This window comes from Carassius gibelio, chromosome A8 (genome assembly GCF_023724105.1).
Source record: "Carassius gibelio isolate Cgi1373 ecotype wild population from Czech Republic chromosome A8, carGib1.2-hapl.c, whole genome shotgun sequence".
NCBI lineage: Eukaryota > Metazoa > Chordata > Actinopteri > Cypriniformes > Cyprinidae > Carassius > Carassius gibelio.
Window position 1 is genome coordinate 15,444,560 of NC_068378.1, and position 17,052 is coordinate 15,461,611.

Below are 17,052 nucleotides of genomic sequence, written 5' to 3' on the forward strand. Positions count from 1 at the left end.
TCTTGATTTGTACCAAAGGGGTCAATTTCTGGCTGGTTAGCACAACCCCTTTTAAGGCAAGCTGAATTTGCAGCAGCCAGCTTTTGTGTCACATGATCCTTCAGAAAGCATCCTAATAAAATGATTTGGTACTCAAGAAACATTTCTTATTATTATCAATGTTGAAAACAGTTTCATATATCTTAATTATAATACTGGCCCCAAACGTTTTATCAGTAGTGTGTGTATATATATATTCATTATAATCATTAAAATATAATAGATATTTTACCAGTGCTCAATCCTTTATAGATCACTTTAAAAAAGGATAAAGTTAACTTGTGCAATCATGTCATCATTATCCTGCAGTTCCAGAACAATTAGTCGCATGACATTTATAGCTAAGGTAACTGGCTTAAAAAAAATAAAATACACTGGCATAAGAGTGATGCTGAAGAAAAGCAAAATAAAATTGACTCTTTATGTCATAATTAATGTCTTTATATGAACTTCTGCTGAAAAAATAATAACACAGTTTACAAGTACCACAGCACAGGAGAGCTAAAGAGAGCTTACACCTCTAGCAGTCACAGCCAGTTAACACCTTTCTTCATGTTTACACAGGCAATGATGAGTTTTATAAAAACATGTCCTTTTCGCTCCACTGTTAGCTAATGTCCTTAGTGCATGCTCATTTATATTATTAATATTACCTCTGTAGCTTCCAGAGAAACTCTCTGTCAGGGCTCCATGTGGAGTGAGCAGCCCACATAGCTGTCATCCATTTTTTCCTCTTGAGCCCTTCTGACCAGCCTCAATCATTCTGTTATATTCAGAACCGATAATCATGGTAAAATACTGTCCAGTATATGGGCAAGTGATGTATGTTAAGCACACAGTTGTGTTTTCAATAACATGTGATGTACATATTCAGCTATTAGCCATGATAATATCTGATAGGCTCAGAGTCAGTTTAAAATGGTATTTTAAAAGCAGCACACCTTTTGTCACAAAACAACACTCACAGAACAAAATTCTCACGTCAAAACGAAACAAAAAATACACCAACATGTTACAGCACAGGTTGTTCTTGAATCTTAAACCTTTACCGTCCTCTGATCAGTTCACAAGGGAGAGAGAGAGTGAGAGAGAGAGAGAGAATAAAGAGAGATAAATCTGCCATATCGGGCAACGTGTGCAAGGCGCTCATGAGAAATGTAGATTTCAGTTGTAGTGCTTTCACAAAATTAGTTCAAATAAAGCCATGCAACAAATAAGAGAGATTGGGGGACAGGGTAAAAAAAATGCAAGGGATGGACTTCATATCCCAGAATGCCGTGGACAAAATCCTGCGGAATGGGGGGGGAGTGGCCATGCCTCAGGTCTGGTCCAGCCATTCGGCAAGTTTAGGAGCTTTGCAGGTGTGAATGTCGACAGCCTCCTCGCAGTCCTTGCACTCGACGGAGCAACACCACTTAAACTTACACTCGCACTTCGTGATGCGTTTTATGCGTGTGGTGTCGTAGCCCCGCCCACAACACATGACCTCGCAGCCGTCGGTCCCCCGGGACATCTTGTTACAGACTCGACCAGCAGTACCCAAGGAACCTAGAATGCAAAGAAGGAAAATGATTACTAGTTTTGCTCCAACACCCAGATTTTACAATGGTAATAAATTACACTTACACTATTACACTGTAATAAATAAATCTGTAAAATAACAACAACAACAAAAAAGAACTGGCAGCTCACTGCTGAGACATTATCCATTAAGTGCAAGATCCAAAATACAGGAAAAACACCTGTAAAAAGATATATATATATATATATATATATATATATATTATAATGTAATTTGTTTATTCATATAAATTATATTAATATATTAAGTATGCATGTTTGTTTTCCATTTCTACACTTATATTTATGATTATGTTGATACTTATAACCATTTTTCATTCTTTTTGAGTCTTGACGACCAGAAAACACAACTATAAAAATTTAATAACAAAAATAATTAAATCAAAAAGATTCAAATTTGTAAAGCATATTTCTTGTGATTAATAAATCACAAAAAAAAAACTGATGTACCAGATATAACACATAAAATAAAATAGTAAATTTTTTTTTTTTTGGTCTAAAGTTAAACATTAGTTTGATTAAAAAAAATTGATTTCTCTGACTATGTTTAATATGTGAACAGATTAACATTGATGGATCCATGAAAACACATTCATGGAATATTTCCATTGGACAAAAAGTTTATTTATAGTGAAAAAGGTTCAATAGATTGTTGTTCAAATGTTCCTACCACTAAGAAAAAAATTGTTATTTTGAGAACTGGTGAACGGTTCATTGGGGAACCTAAAATGGTATCGCTCTGACAAAAAAATAAAATAAATAAAAATCCATTTACTTCATTTTCATTCTTTTTTTAGTAAATAAGCTACTTTCTTAGTAGCTTTCTTGTAATACAAAGTAACAAGGAAAGTAGGATCAGACATAATCAGAATGGTGTTTTGGCGAGTCTGTATGTTGATGTTTCGCGAGGTTAAACACACAGTGGACAGTGATGGTCTCTCTTTAAAAAAAAAAAAAAAAAAAACAATCTCTGCCTGCCCTGCGGCCATGAAGACCAGAGAGTGATGGTTGTGCTGGCAGCTTTGAAAGAATGGGATTTGAAAAATGAGCCTGTTGTATCCTTGGGGTGCAAATTCCACTGGGGTGGTGGTGCTGGTGGTGGTTAGGGGGTAAGCGCATTGACCCTCTGAAATCACTGAGCTGTGAGCTGTCTGTCTGACCCAAACATACACTCAAACCATCACAGTGATGCATGAGCTGTAGTATTAATCTCAGAAAGAAGAGAAACACACTGTCCTAGCCAGGCAACATGACACGTTTCCAGTATGCTGTGAGTCAGCTAGTCAGTCTTAAGAATGTCCTGTATAATTAGATAGTGTGAGGGTGTTCTTGTGTTCAAAAACAGCCAAGCAGGAACCCAAAAATACAAAAGGATTTATGACTTATGAGTGGCACACCACCTAAAAACGTATCACTCAGAGATTACAAAAACAATCCATGTATATAAATGATATATAATGTAATAATATTCAAAATGTATTTTAGATATTAAATACAAATATTAAAAAAAAGTGTCTATTTCTGACACATCAGCAACTGAACAAGGGATTTTTACAGGTATCCCAGATGATACAGACAGAGGTGCGTGGGGGCATTAAGGATTAACATCCCATCCCACCCCTTCTGACCCTGTCAAAGCCTCTGTTGCCCTTTTTACCCTTAAGGTTTGTGGTTAGGTTTAGGGCAGGACAGGGCAGGTGTGAGAGTCAATTTACCTCAGTTAATGAGTCCCATCTTTCTCTACAATATCGAGTCATGTAAAAATGAACATAGCATACCACTATGGATCTCAGGAGTGAGGATCGTCTAAGGAAAGTAACAGTGTCTATTAGAGTCTATTAGTCTTGAAAAATTAAACCCTTTATATTCTCTCATAGGATATTTCAAGGAATTGATACTATATTCTGGCTTTTGACTCGTCAGACAGGCTGAGGACATACTGTGTTCTGACGTCTGGTATAATCGGACCATTAATTCTGAAAAATCTGTGAAACCCAACTTTGACATTCATTTTGTGAATACTGAGTGAGTCAGCAGCAGCAGAATTAACTATTTGTGTCATTAGTAATGCATCAGTCACAATAGTTTAATTCTACTTGCATTATTACTAAAGTTTACACTGCTTGAAAGGCATTGCTTTACTGATATTCATCAAACATTTAGGCTTGGTTTATTCTAAACTCTTTAACCCTATTTATTAAACAAATGGACAATTAATTTAACCTGAACATCTTAACATTCAGACTTTGTGCTGGAGATCATGTCGGTGGTCATGATGCATGGTATCTTTGATTCATTTGTAAACTTTGTGCTTTTTAAGAAATTTAAGTGAAAACATTTGCTTTTTAATGCATGTATTCTTTGTGGAACAGGCATTACCAAAAGCATATATATATATATAGGCACTTTTAACACTCTGTTAGTGGCTTGCAAGCAGTTATAATTCCTTCAGGAAATTTAGATTTAGTTACTTTGTGTTTTTTGCACTTTTTCTCCTTTTTACCTGCAGCTTTGTCCATGACACAGTAATCAGGTGAGTTTTCGAAGTACACCAGATCATTTTTTGTGGCTTTCCTGAAGTCTTTATTGGCTACTGTGAATCCTGTCCCATCTTGGTTCATGGTGACCTCGATTGCTCCATTGTATTTCTTGCGAAGGTAGTCTCCCGTTTTACGGAAATCCGACATTGCCAACCAGCAGGTTCTCAAAGTGCACGACCCACTGACTCCATGACATTTACACTCCAGCTTCATAAAGCGCTTTACAGCCTGTAAAACAGAGAAAAACCAAGAAAACGTCCCCATGAACAGATTCCACGTGTCCACGAATAGCTGCAGAATGTAAAGAGACTTTTACAGGAACGTTATCGTAGAACAATGTCAATGTGTCAGTATTTATATACCAAAATACTGAGCTGTTTAGTTGTAATAGGTGTTTTATTTCTTAGGGTTTCTCCAACACTGAGGTGGAGTTATATTATTTTGAATGCATATAATCTTACCATTCTCCCACAGCGGTTGTTATGAAGGTTCATGAGTGCTCGTGCGTCTTTCACTGTTTGCTCTTTTGCATCTACGAAAGCTTTGGCGAGCTTTATCCCATAGTTGACGTTATCACTGCAGCCACCCCAGTCAAAGTCTCCTCGTTCATCACTTGCCCGGCCGCGCTTGTGGGGGTCACAGTTACACGTCTTTAGCTCCCCCTGACTGCAGGCGCGGGTAATGGCGAAAACCACTCCCGCTGAGGAGATTGCATATACGAACGCCGCCTCACGACTGCCTGCGAAGACAAGAATCATGAAGCCACAACAAACACATTCAGGTCCTTTATCCGACACTCACAAACACTTAATTACACCCTCCGCTGTCATATAATCCCAAACAGCACTTCTGATTTGTCCGCTAGAGACCTGCAGCATGCCTAGCCCCAGTGTGAGTGTTTTGTTTAAATATTAGTACAGGCCTAATCCCTCCAGGGTGGGCCGTTCTCTGCTAGGATAAATAGTTTGAAGGCTAGCAGTCTGATAGTGAACTGCCTCAGTCATTTTCTAACCTTAACTTGCTATTTCTAAGCATCTTGCATGTTTGGACTCACATCACTCACACTGATTCCTTTAGCCTTATTTAGCAAGGATGCATTAACTTGACAATAAACACATGTAAAATGTCACAAACAAGTTTCCTTTTAAATGAATGCTGTTCTTTTTAACTTTCTATTCAACAAGATCTACTGGACAAATGATTGTTCCAACATTGCTAATAATGTTAAATTTCTCTTGAGCACCAAATCAGCATATTAGAATAAATTCTGAAGGATCATGTGACATTAAAAACTGTTATGTCTGCTGAAAATGGAGTTTGCATCACAGGAATACATTGTATTTTAAAACATATTAAGGTAGAAAATTATTTTAAAATTGTATAACATTTCACAGTGCTTTTTTTGCTTTTGAACTGTAGTGTTACATTTCTTGCATTTTTTGTGACAGGTAAGATGTTCCCATTACAGTAAAATGTGTTCTTATCATGACATTGAATTAATATTATATGGCATTACTAAAGAACATATCAATAGATTTAGGTTTGATTTTTAAAGCCAATATCTTTTAAATTACCTGAGAGTGTTAGTGTTAGGGTTATAACTTGCACAGCCTCAAAATATTGTTTTAATGGAGTATTTTTTTTTTTTTAGGATTCCCTGCCCAGATCTCAGTGTATAGTCATCCTTCTCATGCAGTTCTTAAGTTTCCTGTTGCAGCTAAAATGTGTTTCCGTGATCTGTACTCATGTAGTACAATGACATCTGGAGGACATCTATGTTTGAATTGGTCCATCATTCATACAGATATATATTCTCTATAGAAAAATTATTATTTTTAATAGTACAGTTGCCGTATATAGGAGAATCCTCTCTTGGCAGTCATTCCATTTCTAATTCCATTTCATAAACTGAATACGTGCAGTGCTGCGAGAGTCTGTCCGGCTGCCAGAATCATCTCTCCAAACATTTACATCCACTATGCCTGTTTATGTGGTGAAGAGGCATAGAGAATGCTGGAGGGGTGATATTTTCACACAGGGATCTCTGGAACGCTGAATGAAAGCCAAACAGAAAGCACATTTACAGTGCAGATTTCTTGAGGAAACTTCAGGTTCAGGTTCTGATTTAAATGATCCTGTGGGGTTTTGTCTGTTTATCACACCTGATCAGGGATTTATGTGAATGTGGCTGGATGTTCCTATGAGATCCGAGGTGTTTCATTAATATCCCACAGTGATAAACAGCAACGGATGTGTCCAAGAGAGCAACTGTTTAAAATATCATTATTCTATTCTAATCCATACTGATTTACTATGGTGACATTACATCATGATGATCTAGGTATTTAAATTAAAATTACATTAAATGTATGCATTTAGCAGATGCTTTTTTTTTTCCAAAGTGACTTACAGTGCACTCAGGCTAACAATTCTTACCTATCATGTGCTCCCGGGGAATCAAACCCCCAACCTTGCACTTGATAGCAATGCTCTACCAACTGAGCTACAGGAACACTATTTACCATATGAGAATGCGTATCTGACCGGGTGAGAGCACACACACATGTGTATAATGTAAATAATTAATGTAAAGAATTACAATTACATTTTTTATTGTTTTTGAAAGAAAAGAAAAAAAGCATCCTATGTGCACCAAGGCTGCATTTATTTGATTAAAAATATAGTCAAAGTAGTTTTTCCTTTCTTATTATTATCAATATTAAAAACTTTTTGATTCTTTATATTTTTTAAGAAACCATGAAATGTTACTGTTAAAAAATGTTGAGTTATAACATATAATACTTTTATTCAGCAAGGACGAATGTAATTGGCCAAAAGTGTAAATATTAGAATGATTTCTGAAGGATCATGGGACACTGAAGTGTGGAGTTATTTTAAATTGTAATACATTTTCACAATATAACTGTTTAAGTATATATGTATATATATATATATATATATATATATATATATATATATATATATATATATATATATTATTTATTTGAATGCTTTTGCTTCCAAAACACACACTGACACATTCCTAGTACTCACTGCGCTGTATGACTCTGCCAAAAACGGTATGGTCTCTGTCCAGTGCGCTGCAGTTCCAGCGGTGATGACGGAATTGATGCTGGCACTCTCGAATCCACTCTTTAGCCCCGCCCCCAATCGACTGCATGATGTCTGGATGCTTCTGACACAACTGCCTCTGTTTATTCACCAGCCCGGGAATATTGTCACAGATAACACGGGCACCAAGGGCTCCAATATACCTGAAGAACAGATACAAACATAGAGGCTTGAAACCCGCTCCAATTTATCTTTATTTATTTATCTTTAGCAGTTTTTGCCAGTTGGTTTTTGTGATCAAATATCATTCCAAAAATCAGTAAACATTCAGTGATTACGCATTGTCTAATGCCAAAGAATCTAATGATTGAGTCTGAACATTCCCAGAATCTTACCACTCATGGAATTTCAGAGAGAAGTTTGGCAAACTGACATTTGTCATAAACATGACATTCACAAACCAACAATTATTTATGATTTATTTGAAGGCAATTGCATAATAAGTGCAACATCAACAGATTTGGAATACGTTTTTGATCCCTAGATGATAACCTTGCATTTTGAGGTAAAATCGTTCGCTTTTTAGATCTGATGTCATGTTTGGTTCTACTCAATCCAATCAGCCAATCAGAACAGAAGGTGATTTAATGAATTATGATGCATTCTTTCTCTCTTTTACTCTCTGTATAGTTTTCACTCGCATTCTGATGTTTCAATCCATCCATTTATGTGTCTAACGGCAACAGACAATGGCATAAAATTCCTCTCGTTCTCATGCACTCCCAAAACTGTATCACATCAAGCCTAAACTCAGCCTTCACATAAAAACACACACTAGCTCATGTCAGACAAAAGCAGGATTTAGTTCCAAATATTTTAGTCTGCTAAAATGAGCATTTATAATGACAAATGAAGGCTTTACCTTTTGAAAAAATCTTTGTGAATGCTGATCAACATTTTTATTATGACGGTGTTCCTCCCACTTCGATGCCTCATTTGACAGTGATTATAGGGCTTTATCGTCCCCTGTGCTTTGTGTTCGATAGAGTTTGGAAACACTCACTCACTCACTCACTCACTCACTCACTCACACACACACCAGGCTGGTCTCACAAACTGTAGTGGTTTGCAGGTTGGCTTTACCAGCAGCAGTAAATCATTATCCACAGGACCACAACCACATGCTGTAAAAACACAGTAAAATCTGATCTCATTTACACTGCATGTCTCTCTGTGTGTAGATAGGCTTGACTGGGTATAGAATGTCCGACTGTAGAAATTTGTTGCTTCTACTACCCAAATAGAGGGTGAAAACTCCTCTCCTCTGTATTTCTTTCCATCTCTCTCTATCTTCCCATCTTTGTCACTTTTCATTATTGGTTGAATCACATTTTCTCTCTTATATAGATTAGACAAAAAAGCAAGTTAAGGAAATTCTCAGGCCCTTGATGAAAGATCGAATATTCTTTAGTATCAAGATATTATTTTATATATTTCATACTTTTCATACTTTTCATCTGAATCAGAGCCCTAAGTTTTCCAGGGGTATGCTGTTCTGGATGGATCATTCAGGAACTGTTGGAACAAACGTGTGCCATAATGTTGCAATCTTTATGTATGCAGATTGCAATATGGCTGGACGATTAAAAAACTAGCTTGTGCATCATACAGAATTGAACTACGAAATGAAAGACATTCATATGACTGTAATTTTTAACTAGAAATGCAAAGTTTGTCAAGACATGTCAACCTTGTTTTAAAAAAGTGTACAGGTCTTAAGATAAACGGATTCCAATAGGAATTGCAATTCAACATCCTGTGGGGTGTGTCCAATTCTCAGGTCTGAATTTTGTCCAACCCTAGAACAAAAGGTCAAAGATGAAGTTCACTTCAAAAGACACACACACACACACACCTTTCTATTTGTGTGGAAGTCCAGGGCAGGCTTAAAACTGGCTTCATCTGTGTGTGTGATATCCGTCCACTAGTATGAGACGCTAACAAGCCGCCCAGTAGCTTAAGAGGATTCCTGCTCTGTCTGCTTAAAGTGATGGATGAGCAGATCAGAGAGAGCGAGAGAAAGAGGGAGCAAGAGATCCCTTTCTCTCCGGCTGGTGAGTGCCTCACATTGGGAATGTCAGCCTGACTTATTACGCCACAATAGTGACAAAGGACATGCTTTCCTCTGATTTTCTTTCTTAGTTCCATGCACATCAAGCTTAACATTTAACTGATTTCTGAGCTGTAAATAATAACTATAACTTCAGTCACAGTTGTGAACGCATATGATCTTCAACAGAGATCACTGTACATGCATGTTTTATTCTTGGTATAATGAGAAAAAAAAACATTAAACTAACTTTTGTCTTGTTAGTCACAAACACAGCCATATACACACATATTCTGTGAATTCATAAAGCCCAACCATTCCCCAACTACATGTGAGAAATGGGCATGTGGCTGGTTTCTTCAGGATTGTTCAGGCTAACCGCACTGTAGTCACATCTAAGCAGGAGGCCTGGCACATATTGCAGTTGTTTCATTTATTTCTTTGTTATTGGCTGGCACCACACCTCAAGCACACCATGAAAACCCGACCCATAATTGTGATATAATGATGTGCAGGGCCTGTTACTATACATAAGCACAAGCTCTGGGGAAACCCCCATTCCTCAGGAGACTTTTTGAGGGGGAGAACCTATGATTTGTGTGTTTCTAGAATAACTGTGTTTTAAATGCCAATATCTTGGTTGGGAGAGCGGTGAAGCTGCTTCCTGCACCAAGCCCGATGTGTGTGTTCGTTTTAGTAGTGAGTCGACTGCCATCTCCCGACCTCTGTCTGCCCACCACCAGGGTGCGAATTATGGGGAGTTTGGGGGGTCTGAGACCCATAATTATGGCTCCAACCCTCCCAAAAGGAAATAAAAACATAAGGTTGAGGGTCTCACGACTATGTATTCGTTTACATGTAAGTATAGGTCTACACATATTTCAACAGCGTTTTCAAAAAAAACAACAACTGTGTTTTAGTAACCACAAATGTTAGATTACAAGTTATTCAGACCGCGCTAAACAGACGCTCGCGAACAGCGCGCGTTCGCCTGAGAAGATATAGGCTAGCAACAGCTATATCAGTAGTATATGTTTTATCACTTCATTATATTTACGTAGGATGAGAAATAATAATAATAATAATAATAATAATAACATTTTGTTACTAATTTACAATAGCAAACTCGAAACGAACATTGACATATTTCGCCCTGACAAATTACTGACAGATATAGCTTTTTTCTTTTCCTTTTTTTAAGTCAAACACACTGACACCAGCCCTATACTTTAAATTACAATTAAAACGCAGATATTACTGAAAACATTACTCCAAGCTTTTAAACCTTTGTTTTTAATTAGCGTCTCCTCCAAGTGTTTTAAGAGTATAAAAACAGTACTGTACACACATACCTCACTTAAATGCAAACCACTGTCACTTATAAAGATTAGAATATTGTACCTAAAAATAACCATTTGCAAATGATCTCCCAACTGAGCTGAGGAAAAAACAAACAAACAAAAAACACCCGGCTTCTGCGCGCGAGTGTGGGCCGGCAGCGGCGCGCGGGGATGCTGGACGCTACTCACCACCAGGACGAGTCCACGCGCGGTGTGAGGATGAGCAGGAGAAACAGGAGCGCGCAACACAACCGCGACGACGCACGGGGACCGTAGGATGAGCCTGCGCTGTTTCTGATTATACGTCTTAATCCTGAGTCTCCGGGGACAGCAGAAGATATGTTGAGAATCCGAGGCGACCCAAGAACTTTACCGCAGCCAAACATAGTTGAGCGTGTCCTCCAGCGATGATAAGAAAATACGATGCTGTATTATAGGAAACCGGTGTAAAGACCGTTTAGGTCTGCGGAGACCTGCTAGAGTTGGGATTGCTGATAGCTGGACAGATGTAGAGCTCCGTGCGAACGATGCACGGACGGATATCATGTATCTGCCCGGATATTAGCGTGTGCCATATAAAAGTATTCCCCAAAATCTGGCAACCGCAGCAGAAATAATCCAAGCCAGACGGCAGGTTCAGAGTGCGCTTTCTTTTCTTTTTTTTTTTTTTTTTTTACTTCCCCTTGAGAACAGATGAAGTCTCGATGAGGTGCAATTTGATCAGAAAGAGTGCCAACTTTCCCACTTTTTCTCCCCACGCTTTGCGTTCAGGCAGGGCTGTGAAACACACGCCTCTTCGTTTTTCCATTGGAGTCTGCGAGCGCTGATAGCAGACTGCGCGAGATAAACCGGGGCGATGAACTGTGCGAACTGCAGGACGAAGGGGTGGGCGACGGGGGGAGAGAGAGAGGGGCGATAGGAATGTTGACAGCCCGCCGTGTCTCCGCTCTTATTGGGCAGAGCTCTCAGAGACCGGAGCCCCTGGAAGCTTGAGCTCGCGCGGGATGCGCGCCGTTCCCTGGTCAGTGGAGACACGCGCCACACTTCTTTCACCTGCTGAACGACACGCAGCATCAACATTTACACACCATTCCGGAATTCACGCTCACAATTTCATAAACACAGCAGATATTACTGATGTGAGGGAAATTGAGACACGCAGTTTTTTAAATTGTTTTCATAATAAAAATAAAAATAAGCGGTTCAAATAGTTCAGGGTATCACAGACAAAAACCATGGAACTGAAAAGTAAGGCATATTTTTAAACGTATAATTTTGGCAAATTAAAACGTTATAGTGTTGATTTTAGGAATGCCGTATAGGGACAAATAGCCTACTCATTAATCAATTATCAAATATCCAATGACTGAAAAAAGAAAAAATATTTATATCATAAAGTAAGGTATTTATGCATATAAGCCGTTTTTCTTAGTATATTTTTCTCTTATACTATGCAATTGCAAACCCCATAAAATGATCTATCTAGAAATGAAATACTTATTAAAATCACATATTTTAATGCACAAAAGCTTGCATCATTCGCACTGATTGTAGCAATTGCTAGGCCTTTATCATCTGAAGAGATATGCGTCTGAATACTCAAGCTCGTGTTTACAGATAAGGCTCTAGAGCTTGCAAGAGCGATGCTGTGGATAAACATCGCGCGGATTTCAGTTTCAAAACATCACATACAGTATAGTTTCCTGTTGCATTACTCTCTTCATTAATGCAACATGCAGGGGATATAATATGTTATAATTATCACTGCATCCCATGGCTGCAGCTGCACTGCACAGACAAGATAGACAATTTAAAAAACACAATAAAAAGAAAATACACACAGTAGCAACTTCAGCTCCAGATGAGGGATCTGCAACACCCAATACTGTAACACTTCACATGAGCACTTGAAAGTGAATTGACACAGAAATAGGCCCAAATCCCCATTGGAATTGAAACTATTAGAGTTAACTGCACTTTCCACCAAGGATTAAATGAGCAATTGTAATGTTTAGTTGATAGCTAAATTAGGCTAATCTTCTAGTCGTGAAATTTTCATTTGTACTTAAACTTTACCCCCTTTGACGCTTTTGTCCACCTAAAGCTGGCATGGTTTATACAGTAGTCTGTGAATCATAGAGGCCTAATGTGGAGGAGAACATGTCAGTTCAGATGGTGATCCTATTGTGTAAAAAAAAAAATAAAACACAAAAAAAGAAGAGAGAAAGAGAGAGAGAGAGAGGAATTTGCCAGCCTGTTCGAGTTTATTTTTTATTCAGAAATGTGTCATTTGAAGTTATACATTCATACTGAAGCAATTTTGCTTCATATTATTGGACAGAACAAGACATCTTGGGATTTTTTTAAACTGAGAGACTATACTCTAATAAAATAATTCAGTATGTTCAATCTACATATTTCTGGTTGAGTACACCTGATAAAACCAACATTCCCCAGCATCTTCCTCATATTTGACCTCTTTCCAACAGTGGCTGCATAATTTTGAGTCCCACTGAGGACAACTGAAGGACTCATACGCAACTATTACAAAAGATGAAAACATAATAATAATGATACTAATTAAAAATCATACTGACCCTACAATTTTAAAAAGGTAGTGTACATATATACAAAAATAAGAGCAATACAAATGAACAAGCACATTACTGTGATACTAAAAATTGAGAATGTCACAACTCCATGTACGAGATCAGCTCACAATTGTATTGTGTTTTTGTGTGTATCTCTTTCTGACTGCTCTGTAAAAGAAAGAACACACACTCAAGGTGACCACAGGGAACAGGAACACCTGAGAGAATGAGCTCATGGTTTATTTCTGTACCTGTGTGAATTTGAACCTGTGTTTGTGTGACAGGTCTTAACTCTTCATTGTCGTCAGGTCTGGCTCTGTTTCAGGAATGAGGGCACTGAGTGTCCTCCGTCTGCCTGCTCAGAAGTCCACCGCTGGCTATTTTAGAAAAGGGGCTTTGGGAAACACTCGTCTGATTATAAGACCTCTTCCAACTGTTTGAGTACTGTTAATTCAGTATTCCTTGAAAATTGCTTTAGAGTTTGTACTTTCTGATCTAAGCTTGTGAAAGTGCGTTTATATAAAGTGTATGTTATGAACAATTGTTTTACCCTTGTTTAGCTCATTAAATGGACTTTTAAATTAAATGTTCCCTTCTGGTGGAATGAACTCCCCAACTCAATCCGAGCAACTGAGTCCTTAGCCATCTTCAAGAATCGGCTTAAAACACATCTCTTCCATCTTTATTTGACCCTCTAACTTTAACACCCACTATTCTAATTCTATTCTTTAAAAAATCTAACTACCTTTCTAATCTTTTTGTATTCTATTTTCTTTTCATTTATTATGCAATTGTATATGTATGTGTGTGTATGTGTAAAGACCTCTAACTAGCTTGCTCTATTCTTTTATTTTTTTATTCTATCTGTTTTCTTTTTATTTATTATATTCGTTAAAATCTCATGCTACGTGTACTGTGTTAACCTAACTGAGACTTGTTATAGCACTTATATATCATTGCTCTTTTTGTTGTTTTTGATTGCTTCCACTGTCTTCATCTGTAAGTCGCTTTGGATAAAAGCGTCTGCTAAATGAATAAATGTAAATGTAATGTAAATGGCACTTTCCAGTAGGGCTACAGTTTGGTCATCTACACTCTCAGAAAAAGTAATATGGTAATATGGTAATTAGATTTTTCTTTCTGACCATATTTTGTACTCTGTGGAAAATGTAAAATGCATTGACTAATTTGATACATCTACATTTCCAGTAGTAGTCACATTAAACACATTGTACCCTTACCATTTAGCAAATCAATTCGAATTGTAAAGATTTTTCTCACAAAATCAGCACAAAAAATGTTACAAAAAATAAGCAGATTCCATCTGGGCATCGTTCTGTTGTATTGTATCACATGACGCTGATACTTTTTAGTTCTGTACATTGTTAAAAGAAAGAAAAAAATCCTCTGTCACTGTTGAAATTTGACCCCATCAGCACAGTTGATGAGACTCTCTGTTCTGCAGTTATCAATACTGCATAAATATCACATAAACACAACATTCCATTTTGATGTATCTGCACAATTTTAATGTTTTTGATAATTATTTAACTAGTTAAAACATCTTGCTCTTCAGACCAAAGTAATCTAAAATCAGACTAGCTGCCATACAAACAGAAGATGGAGATGACCAGTGCAGTGAATGAGAAGAACACAAGCGACAATTCCAACTATACAGCATGTATTCACCAGCATTACTCCAAAATAAAGTAAAGGTCAATAAGAAAACAAAAAACAAATCTAAATATACCTCCACTGGAAAGAGAGAAAGAAAAAAAGAGAGAGACTGCACCATGCTGTCATCTGTCTCAGACTTTACACTAATTTATGGTCTTGTATTTTTGGATGTTCTGACAGCATGAAGGAATCTATTCACATTCAGACTCTCTGATGTGACTCTCTGAATCTAAATCTCTTTCCAGCTACTGTGCCGCATACATACACTCTCTCACGCAAAGACACTTGTTATGTATCATTCAGTTACATAAGCAAACATCCGATATAGAATTTATTGTAGTTTTTTAATAAACATGTGGTAAGTTAGTCTTGTTGCCTTTACTGAGTTATTTAATTGATTTAAGGCCATTTACGCCACAAGTTAATAGTAAATTCGAGATATCTTACCACAATTTAATACAGGCTATATTTAGACTGTAGATTTAGTATAATCAGCTTATAGTTATGTGAAACAAATAAGTAAGAGTTTAACTTTTTCCTAAGTGTTTCAGTTGTTTCAATCATTTTGGAGACTGTGTATTTGTGTGTCAGACAGGATACAGCTCAGCATTGTGAACCACAGATGGGGAAATAATGCAGCAGAGACTCTCTGTCTCTTTATCTTTCCCTGTCTGTCTGTAAGTCATGCAGTGAGGGTCACATGTCATGACACATCACCATTTGAGCATTATGTGTCCGCTGCCACTTTCTGACCTTAAACTAACTGGTGCAAAAAAGGTGACCAAAATGTACATCACACACACACACACACACACACACACACACACACACACACACACTCTCTCTCTCTCTCTCTCTCTCTCTCTCTCTCTCTCTCTCTTTCACACACACACACACACATACAGGATCTGACTAGGCAGGAGAATACACAGCTTAAAATAAGTCCACATCTCCAGACTGGGCCCCTCACTGTCTGTATCACTGTCAGTCTGCTGAGAGGAGAACAGAGGAATATAGAGGGAGTGTCAATGTTTTATAATGGATCTCCTCTCCTCTCCTCCTTTGTGGTTAATATGGGGAAATCTCTCTCTCTCTGGCACGATGCCATCCTGCTCAACCAGATTAATGTGTTTATAACTAATTCAGCGATTTCAGTAAACAAGTCCTGGCGCAACCTCTCTCACTCTCTGTCTCTATTTGTTTCTCACTGTTGCTTGCAAGAGTATTACCTCTTTCTGTATACATAGTAATAAATGTGATTTTAAAAATAAATAAAATAAATAGATATTTTTGTAGTGTAAAAGAAAATATTTATTTAGATTTTATTATGCAGTAAAATTCTCTCTCTCACTCTCTCTCTCTCTCTCTCTCTCTCTGTATATATATATATATATATATATATATATATATATATATATATATATATATATATATTTATGATCTGATCAGATCAAATGATAAAATTATTATCATTTAATTAATTAATTTATTATTATTATTATTATTTTTGCAGATAACTCAATGCAATGTTTAGACATGCACGGATATGTTACATGCAGACCACGTCTTACAGCACAGCAGGAAGAAACAACCACAGTGATCTGTATAAGATCACATGTGCTCATTCACTGCTCATGTCCAACATGTCACAGTGCCACATGGGGTGTAATGTGTGTATGTGTGTGTGTGAGTGAGTTAATATGTCTTCGTCAGCAGTGCTGTCAGCTCTGTGCAGGGTCAGTGTGTTGATGTGTCTGTGAATGTGCCTCACTTTCCCTTTCCGTCTCTCGCTCACTCTTTCGCATGATGCGGGCCGGTTTGTTAAAGCGGAGCTATTTTTTTGCAGAATTTGCTCTGATTTCTTGCACCACCGGAGGAAACTGAACTGCTGCAGAGTCATGTGATGGCCTGCATGTTTAACTGAGAAATGAATGTGGACTGGATGTCAGCTGATTTAAAAAGGTGAAGCTGATGAATTTCAAATAAGATGGAAGCGATCCAAAGTTAAGTTAGATTAAGGCTTTGTTCACACTGTAAATTCTGATTTGTTTTGAAATCTGATCTTTAATAAGCATCAAAATGAAGTCAAGAGACATAATGAA

General features: G+C 37.4%; 1 protein-coding gene across 1 annotated transcript; it reads right to left on the reverse strand.

Moving 5' to 3' along the window:
* Positions 1-472: 472 nt before the first annotated feature.
* LOC128018593 (protein Wnt-2b-A-like) lies at positions 473-11,702 on the reverse strand. Its single transcript, XM_052604200.1, has 5 exons — positions 10,872-11,702; positions 7,215-7,435; positions 4,622-4,899; positions 4,124-4,388; positions 473-1,587 (listed from the first exon to the last, which is right to left on the reverse strand). The coding sequence occupies exons 1-5, from the start codon at positions 11,066-11,068 to the stop codon at positions 1,358-1,360; spliced, it is 1,191 nt and encodes a 396-aa protein (XP_052460160.1). The 5' UTR covers positions 11,069-11,702; the 3' UTR covers positions 473-1,357.
* Positions 11,703-17,052: the final 5,350 nt, after the last annotated feature.